The sequence below is a fragment of the Polypterus senegalus genome, chromosome 8 (genome assembly GCF_016835505.1).
Source record: "Polypterus senegalus isolate Bchr_013 chromosome 8, ASM1683550v1, whole genome shotgun sequence".
Classification (NCBI taxonomy): Eukaryota; Metazoa; Chordata; class Cladistia; order Polypteriformes; family Polypteridae; genus Polypterus; species Polypterus senegalus.
This window is the reverse complement of record NC_053161.1, coordinates 157,430,846-157,448,854: the sequence shown is the minus strand read 5'-3', so window position 1 is coordinate 157,448,854 and position 18,009 is coordinate 157,430,846. Positions and strand designations below refer to the sequence as shown.

The 18,009-nt window shown below is 42.2% G+C and overlaps 3 protein-coding genes across 8 annotated transcripts in view; 2 read left to right on the top strand and 1 right to left on the bottom strand.

Annotated features, from left to right (window-relative positions):
- The window catches only part of LOC120533206 (zona pellucida sperm-binding protein 3-like), an 18,827-nt gene extending 3,279 nt beyond the window's left edge, over positions 1 to 15,548 (bottom strand). The window contains exons 1-9 of one of the 5 annotated variants that reach the window (XM_039759968.1): positions 15,160 to 15,548; positions 14,013 to 14,131; positions 13,765 to 13,868; positions 13,510 to 13,684; positions 13,316 to 13,436; positions 13,139 to 13,230; positions 12,945 to 13,060; positions 12,750 to 12,875; positions 12,513 to 12,645 (exon numbers count right to left, since the gene is read on the bottom strand). In XM_039759968.1, the coding sequence (XP_039615902.1) occupies positions 12,527 to 12,645; positions 12,750 to 12,875; positions 12,945 to 13,060; positions 13,139 to 13,230; positions 13,316 to 13,436; positions 13,510 to 13,684; positions 13,765 to 13,868; positions 14,013 to 14,131; positions 15,160 to 15,501 (1,314 nt within the window). In that variant the 5' untranslated portion in view covers positions 15,502 to 15,548 and the 3' untranslated portion in view covers positions 12,513 to 12,526. Of the gene's footprint in view, positions 1 to 12,512; positions 12,646 to 12,749; positions 12,876 to 12,944; positions 13,061 to 13,138; positions 13,231 to 13,315; positions 13,437 to 13,509; positions 13,685 to 13,764; positions 13,869 to 14,012; positions 14,132 to 15,159 lie in introns of those variants that run through there. The other 4 variants (XM_039759970.1, XM_039759971.1, XM_039759969.1 and 1 more) reach the window with 4 other exon arrangements.
- The window catches only part of LOC120533207 (zona pellucida sperm-binding protein 3-like), a 116,510-nt gene that overhangs the window by 74,852 nt on the left and 23,649 nt on the right, over positions 1 to 18,009 (top strand). The window lies entirely within an intron of this gene.
- Positions 1 to 18,009, top strand: part of LOC120533205 (zona pellucida sperm-binding protein 3-like) — a 90,995-nt gene that overhangs the window by 49,771 nt on the left and 23,215 nt on the right. The gene's annotated exons all lie outside the window — the stretch shown is intronic.

The window sequence follows — 18,009 nt, the reverse complement described above, 5'->3', positions numbered from 1 at the left end:
TCTCTCCCCCTTAACCCCCACCCTCCCTTTTGCCTCCCCAAGTGAGGCTAAAACCCACTTCATGCAGTCCCAGTCCTCTGACATACCCAGAGACAGAGCACGTCCAAAGCACAACAAGCCCCATGCAGTGGCGCTTTAGGTTAAAAGATAGAGATATCTGTTACGATTATAGTCTTTAAAAAAAGAAAAAAAGGGAAAAAAAGAATTTTGCACTTAAAATATATATATAGTCTTCAGCAATTTTAGTGCATTAAGATGATACACCCAGATAATAAACCCGGGTGATGGTGTTAAAGATGTGTCCAAAATAAGCATAACAAGTCTTAATGCAGCAATAGCAATAAAAATAAACCAAGGGTATGATATTGAACAGTCTCCTTTAGGGTAGAGATGAAGTAATTAGAAAAGAAAAAAAAGGAAAGAAAAAGTAATTAAGCACAATAAAACATAAACAGATAGCGCCCTAGTAATACTAAGTAATAATGAGAACAAATGAGAGTATGTGCTGATAAAAACCCTTATTTTAAAACGAATAGATCAGACATTACGAGATTAAGAATTAAAACATATTTAATCGTTTCTTTACAGAAAAAAATAGCTTGTTTTTGTAATTAGAATTACTACCAAAAACCACACAAGGCATTTTAACAGTTATTAAAGCACTTTAAAAAAAAAAAAAAGAAAAAAATTGCAAATATTTCATTGAAGTTAGCTGAACACATGCAAATCTAATGGAAGTAAAAATGATAGGATACCGCGACACCGCACCAGTATCATACCTCTGTTAGTTGTATCATGGGTTATTCTTATCTTCCTTATATTAGGCAGGGAGCGCAGAATTATTCCAGGTAGAAAAGGGGGGGTGGCACGAAATATGAAAGTTTGAGAACTGCTGACCTATACGGCGGACCATGGGGTTCTGCTAAAATGACTTGGCTCATACAAGGTGTAAAACAAGGCTCTATTCTGTCGCCCTCATTATCTGATCCCTTTGGGGTCGATAATTCAAAAACAGAGTTTTGGTTACATTGTTATGCTAATGATACCTAGATTTAAGTTAGTTAGCCCTGATAATTGCTTCATCTATTTAAAAAAAAAAAAAAGCTGACTGTATGAAATATGAAACTTTGAATGGGGCAAAACTTCTTCTAACTGAAATGAATTAAAAGAGATGCCATTAATTAGGCTCTCTGACAAGAAAAAAATCATAATGTCAGGAACCTGGGCATCATCTTTGAGTTATGTTTGACAAGTAAATCTCCACTGTAGGAAGTCCAGTTTTTGCCAACTGAGGCAAATCCCAAAATTAAAATGCACCCTTTTACAGAAGGATTTGGAACTAATGATTCAGGCTTTCATTACATCTTCAAATGATTCAAAATGCAGCAGCTAGATTTCAAGCAAGCACTGGGGGGTTTGGAAAGCATTTCTCACCTGTACTGGCTTCTCTCCAAAGGCTACCAGTGAGATGTTGGATTGATTTTAAAATTTTGTTTGTGTTTAAGGCCTTGCAGGGTTTCACCTCCAAATACACATATGATCTTTGTCATCCCCTTTTAGACCAAGGGCTAGGAGGACATCTGCTCAAGTACTCCTTGCAGATCCAAGATCAAGGCTGAAGTTTATGGTTAACAGGGCTTTAGTAGTTGCTCCTAGGCTGTGGAACAATCTACTGAGGTTTTTAAGACTTAAAACCCACATACAGTGGTGTGAAAAACTATTTGCCCCCTTCCTGATTTCTTATTCTTTTGCATGTTTGTCACACAAAATGTTTCTGATCATCAAACACATTTAACCATTAGTCAAATATAACAAGTAAACACAAAATGCAGTTTTTAAATGATGGTTTTTATTATTTAGGGAGAGAAAAAAATCCAAACCTACATGGCCCTGTGTGAAAAAGTAATTGCCCCCTTGTTAAAAAATAACCTAACTGGTGTATCACACCTGAGTTCAATTTCCGTAGCCACCCCCAGGCCTGATTACTGCCACAGCTGTTTCAATCAAGAAATCACTTAAATAGGAGCTGCCTGACACAGAGAAGTAGACCAAAAGCACCTCAAAAAGCTAGACATCATGCCAAGATCCAAAGAAATTCAGGAACAAATGAGAACAGAAGTAATTGAGATCTATCAGTCTGGTAAAGGTTATAAAGCCATTTCTAAAGCTTTTGGACTCCAGCGAGCGCCATTATCCACAAATGGCAAAAACCATGGAACAGTGGTGAACCTTCCCAGAAGTGGCCGGCCGACCAAAATTACCCCAAGAGCGCAGAGGCGACTCATCCGAGAGGTCACAAAGACCCCAGGACAACGCCTAAAGAACTGCAGGCCTCACTTGCCTCAATTAAGGGTCAGTGTTCACGACTCCACCATAAGAAAGAGACTGGGCAAAAACGGCCTGTATGGCAGATTTCCAAGACACAAACCACTGTTAAGCAAAGAACATTAGGGCTCATCTCAATTTTGCTAAGAAACATCTCAATGATTGCCAAGACTTTTGGGAAAATACCTTGTGGACTGATGAGACAAAAGTTAAACTTTTTGGAAGGCAAATGTCCCGTTACATCTGGCGTAAAAGGAACACAGCATTTCTGAAAAAGAACATCATACCAACAGTAAAATATGGTGGTGGTAGTGTGATGGTCTTGGGTTGTTTTGCTGCTTCAGGACCTGGAAGGCTTGCTGTGATAGATGGAACCATGAATTCTACTGTCTACCAAAACATCCTGAAGGAGAATGTCCGGCCATCTGTTCGTTAACTGAAGCTGAAGCCATCTTGGGTGCTGCAACAGGACAATGACCCAAAACACACCAGCAAATCCACCTCTGAATGGCTGAAGAAAAACAAAATGAAGACTTTGGAATGGCCTAGTCAAAGTCCTGACCTGAATCCAATGGAGATGCTATGGCATGACCTTAAAAAGGCGGTTCATGCTAGAAAACCCTCAAATAAAGCTGAATTACAACAATTCTGCAAAGATGAGTGGGCCAAAATTCCTCCAGAGCGCTGTAAAAGACTCACTGCAAGTTATCGCCTTTCGATTGCAGTTATTGCTGCTAAGGGTGGCCCAACCAGTTATTAGGTTCAGGGGGCAATTACTTTTTCACACAAGGCCATGTAGGTTTGGATTTTTTTTTCCCTAAATAATAAAAACCATCATTTAAAAACTGCATTTTGTGTTAATTTTGACTAATGGTTAAATGTTTGATGATCAGAAACAGTGACAAACATGCAAAAGAATAAGAAATTAGGAAGGGGCAAATAGTTTCACACCACTGCAGTTTTGCTTTGGACTGTGGCTATGGGTGTTGGGAGCAGAAAGTTAGTTTTAATTGTTTGCTTTACAGTAATCTTACATTCTTTCATAAAGCACAGTCAAACAACTTCTGCTTTAAATGAGTTTTAAAAAAAAAAAAAATTTGACTTGACCTTGTGTCTTTACCAACATAGTCAGAGAAAACTGACCTTTACTTCACCTGGGTACCAATTATGGACCAAAAGGCTAAACTTTCACACTAAAGAAACCAATATGAAGGACTTCCTTTATTAAACCACCTCCACTATTCTCTGTGCCTTCTGCATTACTAAACACCAGACTTGAACGTTTTCTCTTATGTATCAACCCTGCTTTCCAGGGTATTCCCTTTAATGAAAGGCTGGAGAGACCCTTTCACTGTCAAAGATAAACCCCTCTGCTTGGTTGCACAATAAGTGGGAGCACAAGATTACAGAAAAGCAAGTCTCTCCCAGCAGACCTTCGGGCGCCTAGGAAAATGCATGACAAGAAACCTTGAGCATAACTGCAACACAACCAGCAGGCATTAAGGTGTGCCCAAAGCACACAAGAACTCCAAGGAATGAAAACCAAGGCACTTTCAAAATGGAGTGCCAGAGATCAGTTGGTGGTATTTAATGGGAGGCAAGGCTTATTCCAGTGTATGCAAAATACTGGATGTATACAGAGGACAATTGATTCCACCACAGTAAGTTTTTTTTTTTTTTGGTCAGCCACGTACTGGGCAACCTTGGCACCTGTGGAAGACGAATGTTCTCTTCGTTCCCTTGTACTAATTCATGTCTGAGAAGTAAGCTTTACAAAACCATGTAATAGCATGCTTTGTTTTAGCAAACAGAAAAATGTTTGTGCAAAGGACTCAAAGTCTGAGCATTCCACACATGAGTCTGCCTTATCACGTTTTCCCTTAGCTTACATCTGAACGCCATAACAAAAGGGGCCAAGAAATCAAGTTGCACAAGGGGCATTGAAAGGGGCTAAAGGTTTGTGTATAATAAATGTGTTGACTGTTACATTTTATAATGATATTAAATTAGGCATTCTAGGGGTATAAAACTGGACCCCACCCAACAGACAGGGTTCAGAAGAGCCCTGACGCTGTCATGTATATTTGATTGTCTGCTTTTCTGAAACTCATCTCATCGTGACTCTGAAAATAAAGCTGCTTTATAACCGCACCTGCTGTCGGGTCTGAGATTTCGTCCACAGTTTTGGTAGCCCAACGTGGGGCAGGAGGACGGCAGGCGGCTCCTCGTGCAGGATCGTCCAGAGGACCGTGGTGGAGTCGATTCCGGCCGGATCGGGTCCAGCTTCGGTAAATGTAGGATTGGCCTGCCTTGGGCGTTTCCTGCGTGGGGAGTCCCTGACCTCCTCCTAGCCGATCACGAGGCACGACTTGACGGGCATTTCCATGCAGGTGGATGGAGACATGGTGAGTATATCGGGGGATGCCTGTTAGTTTGACTGGTGTACTGGAAGTAATACGAATATAGAAGGAAAAGGAATAAAAAGCATAAGCAAAATAAAGAATAAGAAACCATACTGTATGGAAAATACATAGGAGGGTTCTAATGGCTCACGGAAAGTGACTTGGGACCCTACGGAAAACGGCACAGTGTGAATGTTAGCTAGTCACCCTTGTGGAAAGGATTAGAAAAGGGGCGAGTGGCACGCTCCTATAATAATTTGAGGAACGGGGGTGAAAGGGGTTTAGAGAATGTGTGTCTAAATAAGGGAGGTCGAGTTTTTCATCCGCTGTCTGGTCATACTCTTGTTTCAACGGGTTGATAAGGTGACGGAGACTATACCCTGGCAAATTGACGCATACAAACCGTCTGATGAAGGGATCGGGGTAAAAACCTCCATATCCTGGACTCCACGGGGCGTATTGATGTAGGATTCTGCTGATGCGAATAAACGGACATGAAGTCACCTGAAGCTGTAATCCGGGAATAGGAGCGGACGGCGGGTGAAACAGGGTTTATCAAGGGCTGAGTCACTTTCTGCTGAGATCCTGCCACTCACTATGGGAAAAACAATCAGTAGCAAGTCAAACAGTCCCCCAAGAGTCCTAAAAAACCTAACGTTAGAAGGATTATTTTCGGGGGATCGCCAGGCTCCTATTGCGCTGTCGGAATCGAAAGGCGGGTTCCCTATAAAATTCATTGAAAAGAAGACAGGAATTAAAAAAGCATGTAGGAGGTGGAATAAGGACAGTGGAGGTGGATGGCCAGTGTAAGGAACTGGAGATATGAATTAGAAATTGTGCAGAAATACACAGGGTTGTTGTAATGGAGGTTCTTATCGGATGGATATTTATGATAGATGGGAATTGGTTATTAAAGACTGTACGTTGGAAGCGGCACAAAAATGGAATGAGCTTTTAGTTGCTGAACTTAAGAATAGAAAGGAAAAAGAAGAGCTGCTTATAGCTTTACAGAAAGTGTAGGCTGATACGACAGACTAAACAAAAAGAGTCAGACACTCAGACCAAGTTAATCGCGGCACAAATGAATTATTATGCAGGTGGAGCTCAGGCAGGGGGAGAGGACGTGAAAGACGTGGATTTGTCCGAGAACAGGGGGCGAAGCCGGGGGAGAGGTCGTGGATTTTTGCTTCCTAATCCGAATTCTTCATCTGCTCAGCCGCCTCTCCCCTCAGATCAAGCACTTACACATCTTGCCTGTTACGATGGAACACTTCTGCCGCAATTGCCCACATCAGCTTCCTCCCCCGCCTTCCTTACCTGAACCTGAGGATATTCCTTTCACAGGGACCCCCAGCCACTCTTTTCAGTTACCTTTGCTCACTTGCCATGCAGACGCAGATCCTTTATTGACTTTGCTGAATGGCACTGAAACTGCTTTTCTAGCCTGCCTTGAACGATACACTGACTGTACTTACTACTTCTGGACAACCTCATGTTTTGCTGGTGTCTAAAACTCTTCGGGTTCAGCTTCATTTCAGTGGTTCCACTTTGATGCACCGTTCTTTGTTAAATCAGCTCTGCCCTGTTAATCTGTTCAGGAAGGGATGATGACTACGCTCTCCCTCTCTATTTCTCTAACCAAACGAGGGTTTCACTGTTCTATTCCTAAATTCCTGTGTCAAACCTCCCCCCAAATTAAGCCCTCTTTTGCAGCCTGGACCCTGAACATCTCCTCACAAACCATTCTCCTTAAAACCCTACACTCTTATATTCTTTTCCCCACTTGGCCACAAAGTTTCTAAAACAAAACTGCAGTTAATTCAAACAACTGTGAAATATTCAGGTCATGACATTTCTTGTGAAACGAGAGCTCTCTCTCTCTCTCTAGCGACCGTATAAACACCATTCAAAATCTTCCTAGACCAAGACATGTTACAAAGCAACAGGTTGTGTCTGTATTAGGCATTATAGGATACTGCCGCAATGGATTTTAAACTTCAATGAACGAGCACAGCTTTTGCAAACTTTAGCGGTCACCCTGATCTCCCCTTTCTGGTCAGGTGGCATGGAATGATCAAGCTGGGAAGGCTCTATGTGACTTAAAAAAAAATGCCCTACTGTTTGCGCATGCGTTGGGACTGTTGACTATCTCGTCCATTCACTCTGTTTGTGGACGAAAAGGGGGGATATATGAATGCATTTTTTACACAACTCCATGGAGAAAAAACAAAGGCTTAGCCTATTTTTTGAAAAAATTGGATCCAGTGGCTGTGGGACTTCCAACCTGTCTCAGAGCTGTAGCAGCCACAACAGAGGCCGTGCTAGCCAGTACAGATATAGTGCTCATGAGCCCCCTAGTGGTAAAAGTGCCTCCCCATACACTCCATTTTAGTACAGGCTAAAACCTCACATCTCACTACTGCTAGGGAAATACACTACCAAAATATACTCTGTACATTGTCAGACGTTACCATAGAAAGGTGCTCCACCTTAAATCCAGCTACATTGCTTCCAACTGAAAATCAAGGGAATCCCACAACTGTCATGATAAAATAACTAAGGTTATAAAACCTAGACCAGACCTACAGGAAACACCCTTAGGAACAGGAGAGATAATTTTTGTGGATGGGTGTTCTTTATGATTGGAAAATGGAACACCTTCAACCAGCTATGCAGTGGTCAAGGTGACCACCTGCTGGAAGCAAACCGAATTTCTTCAAGTTTAAGTGCGCAGACAGCTGAGTTGATAGCTCTCACCTGAGTTTGTCAGTTGTCAGAGGGAAAATTGTAACTATCTATACTGATTCTAGATATGCTTTTGGAGTCTGCCATGATCATGGGGCATTATGGAAACTCAGGGATTCAAGACCAGTACTGGCAAGCCCATTCAGCATCAAAAACTAAAAGAATCCCTCTTAGAGGCCATAACGAAACCATCAAAGCTAGCGATCATTAAATGTCAAGCTCACACAGGAAACAGGATCCTGTCAGCAAAGGAAACGAATTAGCTGATCATTTTGCTAAACGGGCTGCGTATAATAACACACCAATCTTTTATTCCAACAGAGAAATGACCAGGACACGATAATCAAATTATTTCTTTACAGAATGCAGCCACGGACACAGAGAAGAGAAATGGTCCAAAGAAGGGTCCCTCTCTGATGGAGTCTGGACCCATAAGCAAATTAACAAACCTTTCCTCCCAAAAGCTTCTTTCCCAGGTATGGAAAAAATCGCCCATGGCCTAGACCATGCTGGAAAAGACGCCATGGTTCAAGATGTTGAAAAATATTGGGAAGCTGTAGGTTTCTCTACATATGCAGAGCAGTTCTGCAGGTGCTGTGCATTATGTCAAAAGTTTAATGTAGGAAAGGGCACCCAGGTAAGTCCCGCCATTACACCTAACCTAATGGGTCAAATTCGAACACCTTCAAATGGACTTCATTGAATTAACACCATCAAAGGGGTACCGATACTGTTAAGTAATGGCGCTTTTCCACTGCATAGTACGGCACGACACGGTTCAGTTCAGCTCACTTTTGGGGGGTTTTCCACTGCTAACAGTACCTGTTACCTGGTCCTTTTTTTAGTACCACCTCAGCCGAGGTTCCAAGCGCGCCGAACCGTTACCAAAACGTGACGTGTAAACTCTGCTGGTCACTGATTGGCCGGAGAAAATCGTCATTACTGCGTCACTGGCTATTCTTTTCAGACATTCGAAAGTTCTCCAGCCACTGAGTGTTTGTAAAACCGGGAACAATCACATCCCACCACTCTGAAGAACGGTTAAATGTCCAAACAGATGGTCTGTTGCGGCGATTTTTTTGCAAAATGTGGAAGATCTGTAATATACAGAATCAGCATTTTAATGTTAAACTGGCAGTTAAGATCATTTTATGCTTTGAAACAGTGATAAAAGTTAGCTAGTGATGTGCTTTTTTTAGATGCTTACCCTTGCGCGTCATTGAGCTAAAGTGTTGTCGTTGTCTGCGTGTTGTTGTAAAAGTTCCACAGTGTCACGGCAGTAGAGGCGGCGCAACTATAATGACACGTGAATAATCCCTCCCACTCTAAAGCGGTACTAAACTGCAGTCGAAACGCAAAACCGAGCCGAACCAAGGTGAGCTGTACTGAACCGTGCTGTGCCGTACTATGCAGTGGAAAAGCGCCTTAATTGTTGATGTGTTCTCCCAATGGGTGGAAGCTTTCCCTTCCAAACATGCAGATGCCAAACCTGTGGCAAAAGCTTTGATAAAGGAAATCATTCCTAGATGGGGAATACCACAGAAATTACAAACTGATAATGGCACCCACTAAATTCCATTATAAATGAATTAACCACCTGGCTCCAGATAAATGTGCATCATTATTGCAAATACCACCCCCAGAGTGGAGGTATTGTGGAACGATGCAATGGTACCTTGCAATCTAAATTGGCTAAAATCTGTGAGCAAACAAATTTAACTTGGCCTGATGCTCTGCCTCTGGCCTTGATTTGATTAAGGGGAAGAACACATTGGCAGTTAGGGCTGTCGCCATTCGAAATTCTGACCGGACGGCCCATGCCAGTTGGCATGGTCATAGGTAATGTTACACTGCATACTGTGGACAATGATCTTCTTTCCAGTCTTACAGGTCTCCGAGCTTCTCTGAAGGAAGTCCACGAGCAGGTGAATCAGGCCTGGAGAACTAGTCCTCCATCAAAGGACTCCCCGATTCCATTAGGAACCTGGATTCTGGCTAGAGATACTCAAAGGAAACATTGGCATCACCCTCGTGGAGAGGACCGTTCCAAGTTCTGCTGTAGACACCACATGCTGTTAAAGTTGAGGGACTGCCTGCTTGGATTCACATCTCACATTGCAAAAGATGGCACCCTTGATTGTGGTCCTACTATGTCTTTCCATCCCCTTGTCGACTGCTCTGGTCACCTTGACTTTTCCTTTTGGAATCACCACATCAGTTCAGGTGGATTTCTGTTCTATTGTTGACTGTGGGACTGATCGACAAATCCAGTGGAACTGGTCTGACAAATGTGTGTGTAACTGTTACAAACTCTGGATTCGGAAGTAACTGTGACATGTGGGACTGGGTTTTGGCTAATACTGGAACTGATGACTGGGGTTTATCAACCCTATAAGGCCCAGAAGTATGGTCTGAAATATCGTTTTTCTAAAAGGACATGCCCCTCATGAATGTGCCGAATACCATTGTTACCCTTTGATCATTACTCTGAAGAACCCTTCTTTACATGATTCAGGAACCTGTATTTTAGGGGCATGTGTATCTGGAATAGATCCTCTAGGGAGATTTCAAATTAAGGTTGAGAACCCTGTTACTAACACCTCCCATTTCCCCACACACACACCTCTCTCTCCTACTCCTGGTCCAAACCCACCCCCTGTCAAGATCATGAATGTTTCCACCTCTTCTTCTACTTTTTCGATTGAAATTGGGTATGGGGATCAGAACCGTTGGCTGCAATGGGTATTATATTCAGCTAGACAAGTGAATCAATCTGATTGCTATGCATGTGCTACAGCTAGGCCACATTTGGCCACTGTCCCTTTTCCTCTTTCTAACATATCTGATCCTACTGGCCTTCCTTGCCTACTTGCCCTTTTTATCTCTTCCTCTATTCCAATCGACTAATTACATTACACTTTCCCTTCTTTTTCCCCCTACTCTTCCCATGACTCCCCCGATATTCCAGCCTGATGAAGGTATTTATATCTGTTTTTTTAAAAACCTCACTTCCCTCGTGGCACAAATGTTAATATCCCATCCTCTTTTTGTTTCCTAAATTTTCCGATTAATTCTTCCTCTTTAGCTTCCAAATTATCAATTTTCTGATTACTCAGAATACTGATATTTGGTGGATGTGCCATAGGTCTAAATTGCTTGACATCCTTCCACCTGACTGGACTGGCACTTCTGCTTTAATACAATTTGTTATGCCTTTCCGACTTTTCCCTTTAACTGCCTTCCATGTGTCGACCATGTTTGGCCGACATCATCAACCCCATTCTGTGGACCGTTCCCAGTTTTCCCTACATGGCCCTGGGGTGTATTTTTGATTCCATTCAAAGCCCTCGTGGTGTCCCTGATAAGTTCAAGGCAAGGGACCAAGTTGATGCCGAATTTGAGTCTATTTTTCCTCAGGTTACTATAAACAAAAATGTAGATTGGATTAATTCTCTATTACAATCAACAAAGATTCTTAAATTTTACTAAGAAGCTGTTGAAGGTATCGATGAGCAACTTGATAAAACATTCCTCATGACCTGGCAAAATCGATTGACTTTAGATATGCTCTTGGCTGAGAAAGGAGGCGTTTGTGCTATGTTTGGTGATGCATGCTGTACCTATATCCCTAATAATACAGCTCCTGATGGATCAATCACCCATGCTTTAGCTGATTTGACATGAACTAGCTACTAATTCTGGCATTTCTAATCCTTGGGACAAATGGTTTATGTCCACTTTTGGGTCCTGGGGCCAATGGCTTAAATCAGTTTTCATCTCTTACAGTTGCTTTAATTGTTCACCTGCTTGTAGTTGCTGTATTGTTCCCTTGATAAGATACATTGTATCCAAGTATTTTACTGCCTCAATGGCAAAAGCTTATTTTTTACACAAAGAAAAAATGCTTCAGATCAGCACATCCACCCCACAATCCTCCGCCCACTCCACCCTCCTCTCCTACTCAACTCTCCCTGATCAAATTTGTTTGCTAAAAAAGGGGGGGGAATGTGGAAGACGAATTGTCGCTTGAACTTAAGAGAACATTAATGTCTGAGAAGTAAGCTTTACAAAAACCATGTAATAGCATGCTTTGTTTTAGCAAACAAAAATGTTTGTGCAAAGGACTCAAGGTCTGAGCATTCCACATATGAGTCTGCCTTATCACGTTTTCCCTTAGCTTACATCTGAACGCCATAACAAAAGGGGCCAAGAAATCAAGTTGCACAAGGGGCGTTGAAGGGGCTAAAGGTTTGTGTATAATAAATGTGTTGACTGTTACATTTTATGATATTAAATTAGGCATTCTAGGGGTATAAAACTGGACCCCACCCAACAGACGGGGTTCAGAAGAGCCCTGACGCTGTCATGTATATTTGATTGTCTGCTTTTCTGAAACTCCTCATCGTGACTCTGAAAAAGCTGCTTTATAACCGCACCTGCTGTCGTGTCTGAGATTTCGTCCACACACCCCACAGAACAGTGTTGCGTTTTACTGACTGGAGTACTAATCCTGCCACCAACCCAAAGTTTTCCCTACATAGAACTAAAGCTGAACCCTCCGCACCAAATTCACAACTTTGTGGTTCTCAAAATAGAGAATGAGAAATTCAGAACTTATCAAATTTGTTTTTCCTTAAAAACCCTGCAGGATTGAGGGCCCAGGACTATATCTGGGAATCCCCAGGTCTTGAGTCATGCCATTTCAATCACTGGTGCCTACTCTATGTAGAGACACTTCAGCAGCTTTATGAACCATGAAATCTTTCCCACCACATTGCTGGGCTTCTTGAACTTGCCAAAAGGTTCAAATTGCCAAGACCAGCAGGCACGTTTGTTCAGATGCTACTTCCTAACAAAGTTTGGCTGCAATTATATTTGCTTATTCAGTTTGACCTTTTAGCTACAGAACTGAGACCTGGAGCACTAATCTTAAGCAACCCTTGATCTAGTGACTATATGTTGTCACATCTAGAAGATGCTTTAACAAGAGCAGGTGTTATGGGGGTAGAGGGTGATATACAAATACTGTAGACAATTAAGCAAGATTTTAAATTTTATTGCTTTGTATTAGCAATGCCATTTGCTTTTCTGTAGGCAAAGAAAAGTACAGCTACACATGAGACAGCCAGGACACCTACAACAGCACCAAGAAGGGAATAGTGAATTTGGGAGCCTGCAAGGAGAAAAAATTCGGAATGAGGTGGTTTAATCTGGCATGGTAAGAGTTGAACAGCCTAAATGCAGACTGCTCTTTAGATTTTTGGTCAAGTAAGTTACCTGCAGAGGATACATCTTTCTGGCCAGACAGGGACTGTGATACAGAAGACAAAGGAGAGACCTGCTCCAGATAAAGAGGGCCAACAGAAATGGTCTCCTTCCATCCAGCTGGTGCACTCACTTCACCTGAAAAACACAATTAGTTTGTGTATCCCAGGCTGGACACTGCAGAAGTCTGCTGGGGAGGTCACTTACTTGCTCTCCTGGGTCTGTGTTTAGGGGCACCAGAGCCCCTCTTGAAGGGAGGGGGGTTGGCACAGCTTGTGTCACAGCAGCTACAGACAGCATTGTCCCCATCCACTGAGCCCCACCTGAAAGCACAGCCACCAATCACAATCTGCCACCTCATCTGAACAGGTGCACCCTCATCCTCCCAGTCAATCACTTACTGGCTCAGTGCAGAGTTGTATGAACAATCCTTATTCAAAGGATCAGCATTAGCAGACACCAAGGTCACCTTCAGATGGCAGGTAATGAAGATCTGAAAGTAGACATGCAGAAGACTACAGTCACACCTGAGAGCATCAATGGGATTCCTCCAAAGGAGATGGCAGGAAAGGACTTACTGAACTAGTAGTCAGGCCATAAAATCTGAAGGCATCCAGCTGGAACTGGATTACAGACTGGGCAACTCTGGGGGACACGAACTGGGAATTGGAGCCGGTCAGTTGGCTGTCCAAGAAACACCTGCAATATACAAGAGCGACCATTGCATTGTGTTTCCACCGCAAGATCTGGTCAGACCATTACTCACACCCACCCATTATTCCCAATGAAGGTGTAGGCTGGGGCAGATGCATTGGACCCAGGAGTGGCCACACAGCTGTCCACAAAGACACGGAGGGGCTCATGGTTAGTGCTGTCCACAGACGCTTGAAGGTTAATGAGGTCTCCTAGGAAGAAGGTGTTGGATGGACTCGGCCCACTCCAGTCACCTGCAGACAGGAATGTTACAAGGTGTTCAGATCACATCAGTTTAAATGGGAAGTAGGATTTTTAAAAGGTTTACACCTACTGCTCATTATAACAAGCGAGAAGCCCAGAATATCCTCCGCAGATATCGTGGAGGTGTAGGGAACCCAAGTGGGGTTTAAGGCATTGCTGCTGACATTGTGTAGCCTGAGGGGAGAGAAAAAGACTTCAAATGAGGGCAGATAATTGTAGCTTAATACATCAAGATAGAAACTTGGCCTAGTGTATAAATGATCATAGATCTAACATGAAGCAGCTATACTGCAGACAGTGTCATGTAGCATTTCTCACCTGTTGTATTGGCATTCAATTTGCACGACAGCTGGATTTGTTCTTACAATGGGAAGAATATCAATTGGAGAAGGATTGTAGTCAAGGGTGAAGGTGTACACTATGAGAGCTCCCAGCATCTAAAGAGCAACAACCTGACTAAAGTCAATCAGCTAAACCATTTTAAAATATTATAGTATTTAGTTCAATATGCATGTTTTTTATTCCATAGAATTTTGGACCCATTCACCACAAAGCCAGTTACTCCTTTAAACCAAAATTAAGTTGCTTTTGCTCCATCAATTTATAACTTGAAATATTAAACAAATGTCCAAGACCGACTTGGAAGGTTAGAGGACCACCTACGGTATCTTTTTGTAAGGGCCAGGTCTAAAATTGGATCTGAAACTGGAGCACATGACACCCAAAAATGAGTTTGGTACAAACCTTATCTTTAGGCATCATCCATTAATTCTCACCATTTGAGTTTCAGTAAAAACTGAAACTCTGAAATGGCCCATCTGAACTATAGGTTGATGCATCCGGAATTCTCATTTTCTCCGATTGAGAACAACCTTTAAATTCTCTACAGGCAAGAAGAACGTAGCTATTGATTTTTTAGAAGTGAAAACTAAGGCTTTTTTATTCAGCCCCTGAATTACTGTAAAGCTTTTCTCGACTAGCCAAGTACAAATCCCTTTAGGTTGGAATCGAAGGCTTAAATCGTTAAGGTCCTCTTGAAACTTATCCCAAACAACCTACATTTTAAAAAACCACACATTGCTAATCCAATCGCCGGGGTGCGCAAGTCAGATTTCAACCCACCACCGCGCACCCTAACCAGGCACACAAGTCTGCATTACTTGTTCAGACCCTGCGTTGTACTGACCACTCGTGACACTTCTGTGGGCTCAACTATCCAAATCTCACTTCTTTCCGGTGCACGAACAAAATCTGCGTGCAGTAAGCGGTGTAACTCCGTTTCCAAAGTAACGGAAACTCGGGACAAAGATTGTTAATGCGAGCTTCATTTGCGACTGGACACCAAAAAACAGTAAATGCTAACAAAAAAAGGAGACCCGGGCCACCCACTACAAAACATTTTCACTAACGGTTATCTTGAGAAACTGTAGATTTCGTAAAATGCGAAAGCCCTGAAGCCACTCACCTCCACGGTGCTCCCACAGCCCTGCAGAGGCGCTTCAATCACAAAGGGCTGAGCACCGACCGGGCTGGTGACGCCACATCCACCCATGAAAAGATCAGAAGGCTGCACCGGCTTTTGGATACCAAACAAGTCCGGGCTGATGGTGACGATCACCTCACTGTCGGTGCACTGAGCGGTTACGGTCTGCGGAGCGCCAACTCTAGGCTCAACATATTGCACGACCGCAGGCTTCTGTTGCTTTGCGATAAGCTTCCTTCCTTTGAAACGGGGCTGAGGCAAAACATCACAGAGGAAAAAGAGCAGCAACACTACGGCTATCTGACCCTTGTCTTTACTCCACATTTTGAAACAACAAAGGGAAAATCAGCAAAACGCAATAAAGAATCAGGCACAGCACAGTCTTTATATACACGAATGAAGGCGTTCGACTTCTTAAAGTTAGTAACACGTGCGGAGAAAAAGATCGCCAGTCAGACAGCAATCACGTGTGAAATGAACAAGACGCTTCACATATTGACGTTAATTAGGATAAGAAGATAATAAAATTAGAATCACAAATCAAGACAGTCGCCAAAGAGTAAAATCGTCCCGGGTAGTAACTTGACAATTCTTATGTAGAACACGGAGCAAGCAATTGGGGTTTTAAATCTCCCGGTAATTAAAACCATTACTTTGCGAAAGAGAAGAAAGTGTATACTAAACTTTAAATTATTCGAGTAATGTCCTGAAGAAGTTCAATTTGTAAAATTTGTGGGCTTAAACATTGCAAACTATAACATGTCAAACTTGTGTAAATAAAATCATTGCGAAATGTTATTAATTTGAGTGTAGTCAAGTGTTTTGGTGGTACTAGGGCGCCGCTACAAAGTCTTTATTGATTTTTAACTTTGATTTAATCTAATTTTGATCACACTGCGGTCAATAAGCATTTCACTAATAGGATTCTTTCACTTGTACTTTAACAAATTTCCCTTGCTGACTCCAAATCTGAAAACCGTCTTCGTTTCTAAGTTATGATGTTTCAGGTCTTGAACAACTAGGGTGACTGGGACAGTAAAATCGGCTAACCTTTTTCAAATATACTGGTAATTCCAGGAATTAACATAACATCGCATTTCGGGACATTTGATTCGCCATTACTTTGAAAATGTTGTCAAGGAGTTTTTGATATTAGCCACCCAGACATCCTGCACCCACTGCTCCTCAACAATACAAATGTCTACTTGTGCTCTGCCTAACATGGTGTTCATCTCACCTGTAGCCACCATCAACTTAGTAGAATTGGCTGTACATAGGACCGCCACATCCAACATGTCAGGATGGATAATAGATGCAGTTGACCCTGTATCCACCAGTGCCTTGCATACATGGCCGCCAATCAAAACTGAAAGGTTACAGTAATCTTCCTCACCTAACTAAACAACAGGGACAGTTCTTGGGTCCAGCATTGTCCCTCAAAAAGCATTCGTACAGATGCTGTTAGATTGGACGGAGCGATTTCATGCATGTGTTTGTATGATTTAGCGAAGGGTCTAATGGTTTTGAGCATAGAATCTAGCTGGAGAAGTAAATTTTCGCTTCATGCAGAGTTTGCTTTACTTTATAAGAGTACATCAGAAGATTGGTGAGAAATGCCATGTTGGCTGCGTGTGGGCAGGATCGGTTTTGAAGAGGAGCCACTGGCAGCATGGGGAGGGGTTTGGAAGAAGACGAATAGGAATTGAGAAATGCCGTGTCGGCTGCGTGTGGGAGGGACCGGTTTTGAGGTGGAAGCAGGACGAACCAGAAAAGAAATATATATAAGAGAAGCTGTGATATAAACGGTGCCCTATCACCACCCGTTATCTGGGTCACGGGTACACCTCCAAAATAACAAAGACAATTCACCTTCATCCTATCTACCTCTCTTATGCTGTTTGCTCCCTTTTTCCACCCGATGCTCTCCTCCTTTTGCTCCAGCCCCCAAACTACCACTTCCGGCCACCTCTTCTGCTTTTCTTCACGCTCCGTTAATTAACCCGGATCCCTGTCACTCAACTCTCTCTTTGTTTGTAAGGGCTTGGGGCACCTCCCGAGAGAGTGTTCCCTCAAGACTCCACCCCAACGCTGCTTCCACTCCCTACAGCCCATGCAATGGTAAGACACGTCTCAATATTGTCATTATAGAACAAAGTAGCACTGCCAGGGTCTCCTCAAACATGGCACAGGATTGACCATTTAATCAGTAGTTTACCTTAAATTTCTTACATATCACTTCTTATACTGTAAGATGATTAACTGTTCTTTAGCTGTCATTTCTTATCTCTTTCTATATAAACTTAGGAATTGTCTAGTCACAGTGGCTCAGGACAAATGATCAAGAAATGAAGGGAACACTTAACCACACATTGGATATCGATGAGCAAAATATTCCAGTGGAAAAGCTTTTATTAGTAACTAGCAGAATACCCGTGCTTTGCAGCGGAGAAGTAGTGTGTTAAAGAAGGTACGAAAAAGAAAAGGAAAAATTTAAAAAATAACGTAACATGATTGTTAATGTAATTGTTTTGTCATTGTCATATCTATCTATCTATATATATATATATATATATATATATATATATATATATATATATATATATATATATATATATATATATATATATATGTTGTTCTCATATCTATCTACTGTATATATATACCCGCGCTTGGCAGAGAAGTAGTGTGTTAAAGAAGGAAAGAGAAAGAAAAGGAAACATTTTGAAAATAACGTAACATGATTGTCAATGTAATTGTTTTGTCACTGTTATGAGTGTCGCTGTGATATATATATATATATATATATTGTTCTCATATTTATCTACTGTATAT